Source organism: Sceloporus undulatus, chromosome 5, assembly GCF_019175285.1.
Source record: "Sceloporus undulatus isolate JIND9_A2432 ecotype Alabama chromosome 5, SceUnd_v1.1, whole genome shotgun sequence".
NCBI lineage: Eukaryota > Metazoa > Chordata > Lepidosauria > Squamata > Phrynosomatidae > Sceloporus > Sceloporus undulatus.
The window spans coordinates 47,000,926-47,013,506 of record NC_056526.1 but is presented as its reverse complement, the minus strand read 5'-3'; the positions used below and the strand labels follow the sequence as shown (position 1 = coordinate 47,013,506).

Genomic DNA, 12,581 nt, shown 5'->3' with positions numbered 1-12,581 from the left:
AGTTGTATGCAATAATTTCAGGGAAATTAACTCCCCCAGCTTAACCTTGAGGGACCTCAATCCTCTCGTTCCCCTTGTTCCAGAGTTCATGAAGATTACTTTGTTTTTGCAGTTTGTGTGTAGAAAGAGACAAACTGTATTTCTGAACAATAGTTATGACCGCTTGTTCATTCCAGTGGTAACAGTAGTTGGATACACCAAATGTGAATCTGATGGCCTGATACTGGCTCTGATTTCTCAGCCTGATCCTGCTTTCCATTATTTGGACACATATACACACACATGCATCCAAGGCAAATTCTCATTACATGATAGAAAGAACTGTGTAAACACTCATTTTGTGACACAGAAATCAGTACTCCTTAGTATAGACACAATGCTATACATGGTACAAATGTTCTCTTTGTACCAGATAATTTCTGTGTATTTGAAACAACTGGACAAATAAAAATAAAATTTTAATCAATGTAAACAGATTCAAGGGGTGGCATGCATTTGAAGGAATATATCCAAGATCTGAGCTAGTATTTTATAAAGTTTTTTGTGTTGGACTAGGACTCTAGGACACCAGGGTTCACATTCCTCTCAGCCATGAAAACCTCTTGGGTGACCTGGGCAAGTAACATTCTCTCAGTCTCAGAGAATGGCAATGTCCCCTCTGAACAAATCTTGCCAAGCAAACCTCATGCCAGGTTTACTTTTGGGTCACCATAAGTTGGAATTGACTTGAAAGCAAATCAATTCTTGCTATACCAAAATCTAAGACTCACTTTGTATCTTTCTTGCCATTTGATATTGTCATACCTCATTCAAGCATCTTACAGGAAGTAGCCCACAAGATGGTACACAGTGGGTACCCTCACCTTAGTTCATTGAAAGAGAAAGAAGAACCACAGACACAGCTCAGACATGGATCTAAATGTGGGTTTTTTTTGCTCACACTGCATTCTTCTCAATAGAGGAATTCCTCATGTGTGCACCCCTGCAAATAAGGTTGTGTTTGTCTGTTAGCACATCCCATCTAAAGCAATGATGTGCAGAGAGATGATATCATCTCCACTGCCTCATTCAGGAAACAACAGGCACATATGAACTTGAAGATGCACAGACCTCTCCTTCCCCAAATTTAATCAAAAAGATTTTAGTTCAAACGTCATATTTGTTTTGCCATCTATTCATGAAGGATAAGAGGCTGTACCTTTTTGATTTGTTACAGCAGGTAGAAGAATACCAGTTCACTTCTCCATAGCCAAAAATAGTTATTTATTAATAATTTATGATCTTACATTCTTTAGAATAAAACCGCAAATTTACACTGGCAGAGACTCTCCCTTATTGACTATTGTGTGCAAGATTCTCTTGCATATACACAGATACACAATGCTCACACACACTTCCAGTTTCATACAAAAATAATGCAAAATATTGCATTTGAGGTGAAGCTCCCTGAAGAGTTTGTACAGAGGTAATGCACTGTTTAGCACATATCCATTTTTTCTTGTTTATTTAGAACTGAACAAAAATTAGTTCCTTCTATCTGAAGACATAACTCTCTTCCAAAAGAAAAAAAAAAGCAAGCTAAATTATTTACAAAGATAAGGCAAAAAAAGTCATAATGAAACCCTGCACTGATGGCACACCCAAGAAACACATATATTTTTAGCGAGAGAAAGAGAGGGAGAGATCACCACCATCATCTGATGGGGAGGGGAATATGATTTCATTCATTCAAAGACTGTGAATAAACAAATCTCAAAAGCAAAGACATTCCATTTCTAACTGAGGAAGAAAGTTTGTCTCATTTAACATGCTGCAAATGTATCCTGTGCACAGAGGAAAAAATGGATTACAGAAAAGTATGGAGATAAATGCTATCCCTTAGGCTGATCTTTAGTACCTATCATTAAACTGATGTCTCTTATTCATTTGCAATTTAAAACATTGACATCGATCAAAAGCCAAGCATGATAAAGCTCTTGGCAAACAAATATTCCAAATAAATTGAGCTGAAACCCTTCTTTGGCTCCTCTAAATCAATACAAGGAAAAAAACTTAAACAATTAAGTCTTCACTGAAGACAGTAACAGATATTACAAATGAAACTAATACATTTCTCCCAGTCTTACCATAGAGGACATGTGCTCAGAGTGTCTGTTCTCCCCCTAATTGTGTTTGGAAGTCCTCAGTTCCAAGTCACTGCATAGGTGGGGTTTTGTGTTTGTTTTGTGCACTGAACAAAAATAAGCTGCCTACCTAACCAATAATAGTTGAAGTTCCTTTTATTTTCCCCCTTGGAAAATTCAGCAAGTCCCCTTCCTTTGCAACAGCCGATTCCAAACTTTGTAACCTTTTATTTTGTTAAGCACGCAGGCAGACCCTGTTCAATAGCAGTGGCCACAAAAGAGCACAGCTTTTGTTTGCTGCTGTCAAAGAGAACCATTGAGGAATGATCACATGACCAAAGGTTGGAAGAGTTAGGAATTGGCTGACACTCACGTGGACTGCAGCGAGTCCACTTGGAAGACATTTTGGTTGGAAGGAGTGGTGAAGTACAGCTGTTGACTGGGCACCCGATTGTCACATGGGCTGTTCAGCCCCAGAGTCCTCTCAAAGTCCAACAGTTGTCCCATGAAGTTGAAGTTGGGAGAGATGTTGGATTTTTTCATCTTGACAATGTCATAAGCATCATTCATGGAGAGGTTGAGCTTTTGCATAAGGTATGCAACTGTCACGGTGACTGAGCGACTGATCCCCGCCAGGCAATGCACAAGCACCCCACAGTTCTTCCCACGAGCTTCATCTATTGGGCAAAAAGAACAAGAAAGAGACCATAATATACAGATTTTGTCTGGCCTGAGAAAACACTTGAGAATCCAGTTTTAAGTGAGATAAGATCCACAGGTACACATGTCAAGAAAATTAGGTGAAGGAACCTAATGTTCTCCAGATGTTGCGGGCTACACTTCCAATCTGGTAGCAAATCTGATAGCCAGGGAGAATGGCAGGAGAAATGCAAAACATCTACAGGACACCAAATTCCCCATCCTTGTAGTACTTCTCTACCCTCTTCTGATAGCCTTTTGGCTGAAGAGCGGGGTATAAATAAATATTATATATATTATTATTATTATAATAAAAATATAGTGCTTGCTTTGCCCTCCCAAGAATCTTCTGAGCCAGGTCAAGCCAATTTCTGTTTTGATATACCCAAACCAACATCAAACAGTTTGAGGGAGAGGCAGACCATGAATCCAGGCCTTTCAGATACATGTTCAACTCCTGCTGTATCTGAGCAGTTAATTCATTTAACCCAATTATGTAGTGCCATCTTTGTTAGGCAGCTATGGGGCTACATAACTAACTGGAAGCTCTCCAGCAATTGCATAAAAGACCTAGCTTGGAAAAGAGATTTTTTTTATTGCAGCTCCCAGATGCACTAGCCATGCTGACAAGAGGATTCTGAGAATTGCAATCCAGAAAAGGACTACAGTAGGAGCTGCACCATGTGGTTCTACCCATCATGCAGTTTAGGCTACAGAATTAATGCAGTTTGACTCTGCTTTAAATGCCATGACTATAGAATTCTAAGATTTGTAGTTTTGTGAAAAAAATTGCCTTCTCTGTCAAGAATGCTCTCATGTCATGACAAATTACAAATCCCAAGATTCCATAAAATGGCGCCATGACAGTTAAAGCAGTATCCAACTGAATTAATTCTGCAGTGTGGCAGAAGCCTTAGCAACAAATTGGCTAAAAGAATTCTCTGTAAAACCACATTCCTCTCAAAATTAAGACATGTTAGCAGAAACAAGACAGCAACAGCAATAGCAAATACATTTCTATTCCACTTATCAGTGCACATAAGCACTCCCTAAGCGGTTTAAAATGTGTAGGTTTTCAATAGGCAGAACATGGGGAAATAAAAACTACAAGTCTGCTTCATCAGGTACAAAAGCAGCTTCTAGTGGATCCCATAGATAAGAAGACTGTGTTCTTTTTCAAGCAGCTATGACACAGAGCAGAATGCTTGTCTGTAGAAAGAAATGCACCCTAGTATGGCACTAAGTGTAGAAGCTCTACAATGTGGCCCTTTTAGAGAGACAAGCAGATTGCAAAGGTCTATTAAATTATTCTCCAACTGCTGTGCAGTGCAGCTGAACAATGGAGGTATTCAGCTCTTTTAAAAGAAAAAAAGAAGTCACAGGGGACAGCCCATTAGGAGAAACAGGATGTCAACATTGCTAGAAAATGGGCTCCTTTGTAATAGGAAGTACATTATAATGCCTGGAGATTAGTTTCTTTGTGGCTCCCAGCCCACAGTTCCTTCTTGCTGGGCTCAGATTACCTACATTCCACCCTATCACCAGTCTCACTCAATCAGATTACAGCACAGTATTCCTTCACAGTTAATGCAATGGCCCTCCCCACATGGGGGAAGGGAGAGCAGAGCTGAATCATTTCACATAGAGGAGGAGAAAGACCTCTACATTTATATCCCAGTAAGTAGAGAGATCTTGTGGCACCTTTGAGACTAACTGAAAGAAAGAAGTTGGCAGCCAATCTGAATTTGAATTTATATCCCATTTTACTCAGGAATCCTTACCTACTTGTGGTATGAAAGCAGAACCCAGGAAAATTACTTTTTTGGCCCATGGCTCCCAGAGTCCCACAGACAACATGGCCAACAAGGATTCCAGGAGTTTTAGGCCAAAAAAGTAACTTTTTGAATCTCTGTGAAAAAAGGTGTGTGTGTGTTAAGGAACTGTTCAAAACATATAGATCGAGAGTGATCTCATTTTTGGAGAAGTCAATGGAAACAAGGGGGAAAGAAGCACGCGGTGCAATTCTATACATATCTTCTCAGAAGTAAAAATGTTTATAAGTTTATAAATTTCCACCATCAGGTTTAATGGGACTTACTGCTGAACAAATACACATAGGGCTGTAGCTAAAAGCTAATTAGCTTGAAACATACAACCTTTTGGATTAATATTTTTGGCACAGTTGGGAGGGGCTGTTATTTAAAAAAAGAAAGGAAGAAATGCATTCGATTAAACAAAGGCCCAAATCCAATTTTCAGTCCCAATTTGAGAAGACCCACTGAATCAACTAGAATTTGTTAAACCAAACAACTGGTTTTAGGCAAGAATATAAAACTGTCAAAACAACAGTGTATTTTGTTTTTATCCTTTCTTTCAGAGACAGTTTTCCTGGCTCAAATTCAAAGATCTCCAGGAAGTTGATAAGGGGAGTGTTATTTCAGAATACAGACAGATGACTGGAATACCAACTTCGTACACTTAAGGTGTTTACACACACATGGCTAAAACCATGGGAAGCCCATAATCTAGGTAGACCACACAAGGCATGCTTCTAATAGGGTAACAATGCTAATGGTTATACACATCAAGCCCTCAAAGAGTGCATTTATTAATGAAATCTTACCTATAAAAGAGATGGCCTCGGGAAAAAACTGAGACAGATTTTGGCTCCAATGGTCAGAGATGGGGATCTGCTTGTATTTAAATTCTCCAGCATTTTCAAAAAGATTTGGCAGGTTGGGGGTGACATTCAAGATGTATTTAATGCCAAACTCTTCCAGAACATCCAAGTTGGTGGAATCCTTGGCACAGCCCAGGTAGAGGTAAGGTAAGATCTCCACTGGGAAGGAAGGCTGGTTGTTGGACAGAGGGCTGCCATCAGAGTCGGTGGCACTGTTTGGATCTCGGTCAATGTCAGATTCAATGTCTGAAGAAGAGTCTGAGCTGATTCGGAGGCCTCCTAGACCCAGGACTGGCAAAGGGGGAGAGCTGCTGCTACAGGAACTGTCTAGGTTAGTTTCACAATGGAGAGCATATTCTGCCTGGAACTTGCTGAAACCACCTGGGAAGAAAAGCAGAAAAGTTAGTTGGGTGGGAGATGATATTCTGAGTCTCTTCTCCAATGTAATCTCACCAACTGGAAATGCAGAACTCATGCAAAACTATACAGTTAAACCACTGGAAATAACACAGGAAATAGTCATGTGTGGTTACAAAAATTGTGAATCACCTTCTCAAAGCCTCAAGAAAGTTCATTCTGAAAAGCTTAGAGATACCAAGTTTCCTGCAGACCTTTGGAAGAGTGGCACTTGGGAAAGTTACAGTGGCCATGCTGGCTAGTGGGTACTGTGTTCCAAAAAAGTTGACATTTGTAAACTCTGTCCTTCTGAAAGGTTTGTCAGATTAAGTGTGTGTGCATGTGTTTAGCAGATGCTTCAGAGCAATGATCTCTATTCCTGTGGAGTTCAGAAGGATCAAGGGAGGAGTTATGAACACAAGAAGACATGTGAGAATAAGCAGGATGGAAATGCTTAGGAATAAATAATGCCCCTTCTCATCAGTAAAAGAAATTCTGTGTGACAGGAAACAGGGCACCCTACTGACACAGCTGACCCACTATCAAGCACCAGATAAATCTACAGTTAAGCAAGGTGAAGAGTCAGGAAATTTCAATTTCATTAAAAGGCTGAATGCAGCCAATTCTTTCTTTCATGTATTTTTTAAAACCACTATGAGATGCTTTTTTTTTTTTGCCTCGGGTACCCAACATCTTTGAGTCTGCCTGAATCAATTCAGTCCATTTCAAAGGCTACCACACTATTAGGGAAATGAGGAGATAAGCCTCCATTCAGGGGTAGAATACCATGGAAACCTTTCTGGTCTTCTTCCTCCTCTTCCAGTCTACTTATTTTTTGGAAAGGGATTCCTCTGGAAAGCCCTTCCCTCCCCCTCCTTCAGATCAAAGTCTTCAGCTTTTGCAAGCCTCTCTTGAGTTCCCTTCCCAACAAAGGGAGACCGGAGGTAATAGGATTATCAGCAGAAGGGCATCCTGGTCTCAAAGGACTTCCTTTGAATTCCAGACAAGGTAACCAGTGGCTTTTATAGCCCCTTGGCAGTTAACCACAGGCACCCTGTATCTGACATTTTGATCTGGTTACTCTGGACTCACCTGCAAGGTTTTGCCAGTTTGACTCCCCATCTTGTTCCCCGCCTCAGTCCAAAAGCCATTGGGTTGAGAGAACAAACTTAGGTAATTTTAAGTTTTGGATGTAAGGATCAGTAGGGGTCCCTGTCTAATGTGAGGGTGTAATTACAGGGCCCACAAAGTGAACACATCCTCCCTGACCCACAGTAAAGTTTCCTTCAGTTCCCAATTTTCTAGCATTATAGAAAATGAGATGCTGAAAATCACCCAGAAATTTGAAATTTGCTATGTTCACAATCTCTTCAAAATTTTGCCTGCCCCTTTTCTTTGAATGCCTAAACTATCTTTCAACTGAAGCTTTAAGTTACTATAATGCTATAAATGACAAGTTAACGTTTCAATATAAATTTGGGGGATGAAGAAGGTAATATTTTCTGGGAGAGCAGACTTCTCCCTATGCCAACGTGCTTTGCTTCACAAGGTACTAAACATTTTCAACTTTTCAGGACTTTTTTGCAGTTAGCCCTGGATGCCTGTCCCAAAATCCTATCCACTGGGCACCATCGTTTTGACGGAAAGAGGCTATGCCAGGTTTGCTTCTTGCTCAAGTAGAAGAGAGCTCAAGGGTAGGGTGTTTAGGTTGCCTGAAGGTAGAGAATTCAAAGGCACAGAAATCTGGAAAATTAGTATGCAAATGGATATTTTTGTAGCACCTTTGAGACTCTCTGAAAGAAAGAAGCTGGTAGCATGGGCTTTCGTAGACTTGAGCCTACTTCCTCAAATGTATGGGGTATAGTGGAGAGCCCAAGGGCAGCCTTCCAGCTGCTACAGGCCTACTTTTTCTTTCTTTCCTTCATTCCTTCCCCCTTTCCTCTTCTGAAACAGGCTTACAGGGAGGCATTCATCCCATCCATATTTGCCACTTAGGCACCTACTCAGCCATGGGTGGAAGGCTTTCAAAATGAGAGAGAGAGGCAGACAGAGAAGGGAGTTTTCCTATTTTAGACTATAAAAGAAAGAAAGAAAAGCTCAGTGCACCTTCCCAGGGCCATCTGGCAATGCTCAGAGCCTTACAATAGCGGGGCTGGAGGCCTTGCGCTGAAGAAGGAGAGGAGGGATGGAGTCTAGACACTCTGATAAGGTATCCTGGAAGATAGGATGCTTTTTTGGTCATCCTATGCAGAGCCAGTGTGGTATAGTGGTTAAGCACTCTGAAGACCAGAGGTCAAATTCTGGTTCAGCCATGTAAACACCACCTTGGGCCAGTCACATTCCCTCAGCCTCAGAGGATGGCAATGGCAAACTCAGTCTGAAACATGCCAAGAAAGCCCCATGATGGGGTTGAATTAGGGTCACAGGAAATCAGAAATGACTGGAAGGCCCACAATAAAGAGCCAGTGTAGTGTAGTGGTTTTGAGCATTGGAATATGACTCTAGAGACCAGGGTTTGAATCCTGGCTTGGCCATGTAAACCCACCTTGGGCAAGTTGCACTCTCTCAGCCTCCAGAGGTTGGCAATGGCAACACCTCTCTCAAGAAACTTGGCAAGAAAACCCTATGATAGGGTTACCATAAGTCAAAAACTGGAGGCACACAACAACAATAGTGCAACCTGTCTATGCCTAGATGTCTGTTCTTTTTCCTTGGGTCAGTCTTTTGGTCATGAGGCCACTGAAACCAATTCCCTGCAACAAATAAAACTCTCCTCTCTCCTGTGTGGATGAATTGGTTTTAGGGACAAGGAACTCCTGTTGCCTGGTGTAGTGGTTTGAGTGTCAGACTACAACTCTGGAGACCAGGGTTTGATTCCCCGCTTGGCTGTGGAAACCCACTGGGTGACCTTAGGCAAGTCATGCACTCTCAGCCTCAGGGGAAGGACATGGCAAAACTCCTCTGAACAAATCTTGCCAAGAAAACCTCAGGTAAGGGTCGCCCTAAGTCAGAAACAACTTGACGGCACACAACAACAGTGTTACCAGACATTCTCCTTTTCCAGGACACATCCTCCATTTCAACCTTCTGTCCAGGATGAATTCCATAATGTTTTCCATTTTGAACATGACTAAGAAGTATGCATTTCTGTGTTTTTTTATAGCTATTATGTGGTGATGTCCTCCATTTTTTCCTGGAATGTCCAATAGGAATGGTTCCTAATCATTGGTCTTCCAGATGTTTTGGACTTTAGCTTCCAGAATTCCTGACTGTTGGCCAGGCTGGCTAGGACTTCTGGGAGTTGAAGTCCAAAACACCTAGAGGACAAAAGTTTGTGAATCACTGTCCTACATTTTGTGGTGCCTTGTCCTCCTATGTGGTTAGGCCATCTGGTCACCCCAGACACCCTCCTTTTTCAAGACATGTGCTCCATTTCAACCTTCTGTCCAGGAGAAATTCCATCATGTCCTCCAGTTTGAGCATGGCTAAAAGAAGCATGCATTTCCATGAGTGGGGTTTTGTTTTGTTTTTTAGCTTTTATGGAGTCATGTCCTCCATTTTATTCCTGGAATGTCCTCCATTTTGCAGTGCCTTGTCTTCTTTTTCAGGTGGGACATCTGGTCACCCTGGGACACCCTGAACCACCAGCACCACAAATCAACTCCTAAGGCACTGGATGGAGAGCAAGAGGGATTCTGGGGACCCCTCCAATTGTTATTATTACCATTTAGCCTTCTCTGTCAGAGAGCTCTGCTGCCACAAGAAAACCCTGTGACATGTTCCCCTTAGAGTCACCACACAAGGTCGAAATAACGTGAAGGCACCCAACAATAAACTGCCAAGGATCATCTGATCAGGGTACACTCTCTCAGCCTCAGAGGAAGGCAAAGGCAAACCTGTTGGAAAATCATTGCATTGTCTCTCCACCTCCTCAGATAGATAGGATTTTCCCTGCATGCAAACTCCACTGTCTTCCCTCTTTAAAGCATGCCATTTGGTCCCACTGAACCACAGGGGCCATAAATACCTTTGTCAATTGGTAAATACAGTAACTCAGCTAACTTCATTTAGGAAGTTTTCCCACACAAAAATGAGGTTCTCCTGTTATCCTCCAGTCTCTCATCTCTTCAACTTTCTTCCCAAAGCGATAAAGAGTCCTTCTTTTACCTGAACTATTCATTAGATAGGTTAGGATGCCGCTTCTATGTCTATGTAGATTTAAGCCATTAGTCAAGTTTTGGTTGTTTAAACTTCAAGCTACTTGTGTTGTCTTTGAGTCAGCCTCAGTTCTTAAAGAAGCATAGGCTGCATCCACACTGGAGAAAAAAAAAAACCGGTTTGGCACTGCTTTAAATCTTTTCTGGCTCAAGGCTATGGAATTCTGGGAGTTGAAGTTTGTTGTGGGACCCAGAGTGGGGAAGCTGCAGGGGTCAGCACACTGAGAATCATAGAATTGGAAGAGACCACAAGGGCCATCATCCAGTCCAACCCCATTCTGCCATGCAGGAACTCTCAATCAAAGCATACCCAAAAAATGACCATCCAGCCTCTGTTTAAAGACCTCCAAGGAAGGAGACTCCACTACACTTCAAGGGAGTATGCTCTTACTGTCAGGAAGTTCCTTCTAATGCTGAGGTGGAATCTCTTTTCCTGGAGCTTGCATCCATTGTTCCAGGTCCTGTTCTCTGGAGCAGCAGAAAACAAGCTTGCTCCCTCCTCAATATGACCTTCCTTCAAGTATTTAAACAGGGTTATCATATCACCTCTTAACCTTCTCTTCTTCGGGCTAAACATCCCCAGCTCCCTAAGGCGTTCCTCAGAGGGCATGGTTTCCAGACCCTTCACTCTCCTTTGGACATGCTCCAGTTTCTCAACATCCTTTTTGAATTGTGGCGCCCAGAACTGGATACAATATTCCAGGTGGGGCCTGACTAGAGCAGAATAGAGTGGGACTATTACTTCCCTTGATCTGGACACTATACTTCTATTGATGCAGCCTAGAATCGCATTGGCCTTGTTAGCTGCCGCATCACACTGTTGACTCCTGTTCAACTTGGGGTCTACTTAGGACTCCCAGATCCCTTCCACAGTCGAAGTCTCCTCAGGGCAGGTGTCTAGTCCCCTCCTATCTCTGAGCCTGGGGAAGCCGGCCCCCCTCTCCCTCCCGGGGCTCACCTTCCAGGTAGTATGCCTTGCAGCCGTCCTCCTTGAGGCGCTTGAGGAGCAGCCCCAGGACGGAGCCGGCGCCGGGGGCGGCGTGGTTCTCGTTCCACTCGCTGCTCTCGTCGTAGAGGACGACGGTGTCGGTGGAGCAGCGGCGGGCGAAGGTCTGCCGCTCCTCCTCGCGGGCGCCGGAGGCGAAGAGGGCGCGGAGGGGCAGGTTGCCCTTCTGGAGCCTCCGGAGCATGAGCCCCGGCAGGGCCACGCTGATGGCCGACTCGATGTGCGAGGACTCGTAGAGCTCCTGCGGGCGGCAGTCCATCAGCAGCAGCCGCTCGTTGCCGGCCTCCAGCTGCTCCTTCAGCCAGGCCACCGTCTTGCCCGGCGCCATGGAGGGGGAGGGGGCCGGGCGGAGCGTGTCCAGCATCGGGGAGAGCCCCAAGGCAGGGGAGAGCGCTGGGGCTGGGGCTTTCCTGGCTGGCAAGGAGGCCGGGTCCTGCTCCGAGGGCCAGGCAGAGGGGGCCTTTTTAGCCCTTGCTCCTCCTTCTCGGCTTCGGGGGGATGGAGGCTTGGCTGCAAAGGGAGGCCAAACCCGGCTTCAGCCCTGGCTCCGAGGCCTCCCTTTGCAAAGCCCGAGAAGGGCCCTGGAGCCCTGGCTTTTCCCTTTGGACCCTGCTTCAGCCCAAGCCTCCCTCGGCGGAGCCGGAGCGCCCTGGAGGAGCCCCTGGCTTGGCTTGCTTCCTCCCTCTTCTGAAGGGAGACCCAATCCCGACTTCAGCCCTGGCTGCGATGCCAAAGTCCAGGCGTTGCTTGGGGCTCTGGGTCAGCGGATGTCCCTGAATGAACGGAGCCTCCTCCTCCTCCTGCTCCTGATGGAGGAGAGAGCACGGGATCCGGGGCTTTGAGGAGGGCTTGGCGAGCCTGTGCCTTCCTTGCCCGGCGAGGGGTTGCTGCGGGCTGCTCTGCCCGGCTTCCTTCCAACCCTCCTCCTCCTGCTGCTGGCCCCCTGGAAGGGCTCCTCCGGTGCCTTTTAACCGGCCTCCTGGGCGCAACTGGAGGCAGCCTCCCTCCCTCCCTCCCTGTCCCTGCAGTTCCTGAATGGAGGAGGCTGCGATGAAGCCGGCGCTGGGTCTGACTGGCCGCCTTCTGTGTCTGGCCAATCAGGGCCCGGGGAGAGGGGGCGGGGGGCGGTTGCCGGGGCGACGCTGGGGCTGGAGCAGGCTGGCTGCTGGCGGAGGGGAATCGCTAATGAGTTTGTCATTCACAAAAACGGAAAGGAATTTCCGCTCCGGATAAAGCCCAGTGCAAACAAGCAGCAACAGCGGCGCAGCGGGGAGGAAGGAAGGAAGGACAGAGAAGAGGAGGAGGGAGGGAAGGAGGGAGGGAGGGCAGCGCCGTCTGGGGCTCCAGTTGCCTGCCTTCGGTGGAAAAGCTCCCGCCGGTTACACAACAAATGCTCCAATTAAGGGGGGAAGGAGGAGGAGGAGGAGGAAGAACAAAAGGCGGCCTCCGGATGGAAGGGC

The 12,581-nt window shown here is 45.1% G+C and overlaps 1 protein-coding gene across 1 annotated transcript; it reads right to left on the bottom strand.

The window, feature by feature from the left end:
* Positions 1-1,239: 1,239 nt before the first annotated feature.
* On the bottom strand, positions 1,240-12,124 carry DUSP6 (dual specificity phosphatase 6). The gene is made up of 3 exons (XM_042470044.1): positions 11,074-12,124; positions 5,446-5,883; positions 1,240-2,800 (listed from the first exon to the last, which is right to left on the bottom strand). The coding sequence occupies exons 1-3, from the start codon at positions 11,483-11,485 to the stop codon at positions 2,493-2,495; spliced, it is 1,158 nt and encodes a 385-aa protein (XP_042325978.1). The 5' UTR covers positions 11,486-12,124; the 3' UTR covers positions 1,240-2,492.
* Between the last annotated feature and the right edge of the window lie 457 nt (positions 12,125-12,581).

Excerpts from the sequence above, each read along its gene's own strand:
- DUSP6 (XM_042470044.1), bottom strand. The coding sequence starts at position 11,485 with ATGCTGGACACGCTCCGCCCGGCCCCCTCCCCCTCCATGGCGCCGGGC. Across the intron at positions 5,884-11,073 it reads CAAGGCATACTACCTGGAAG|GTGGTTTCAGCAAGTTCCAG; the intron begins GTGAGCCCCGGG and ends TTTTCTTCCCAG. Across the intron at positions 2,801-5,445 it reads CGAGGCCATCTCTTTTATAG|ATGAAGCTCGTGGGAAGAAC; the intron begins GTAAGATTTCAT and ends TTTGCCCAATAG.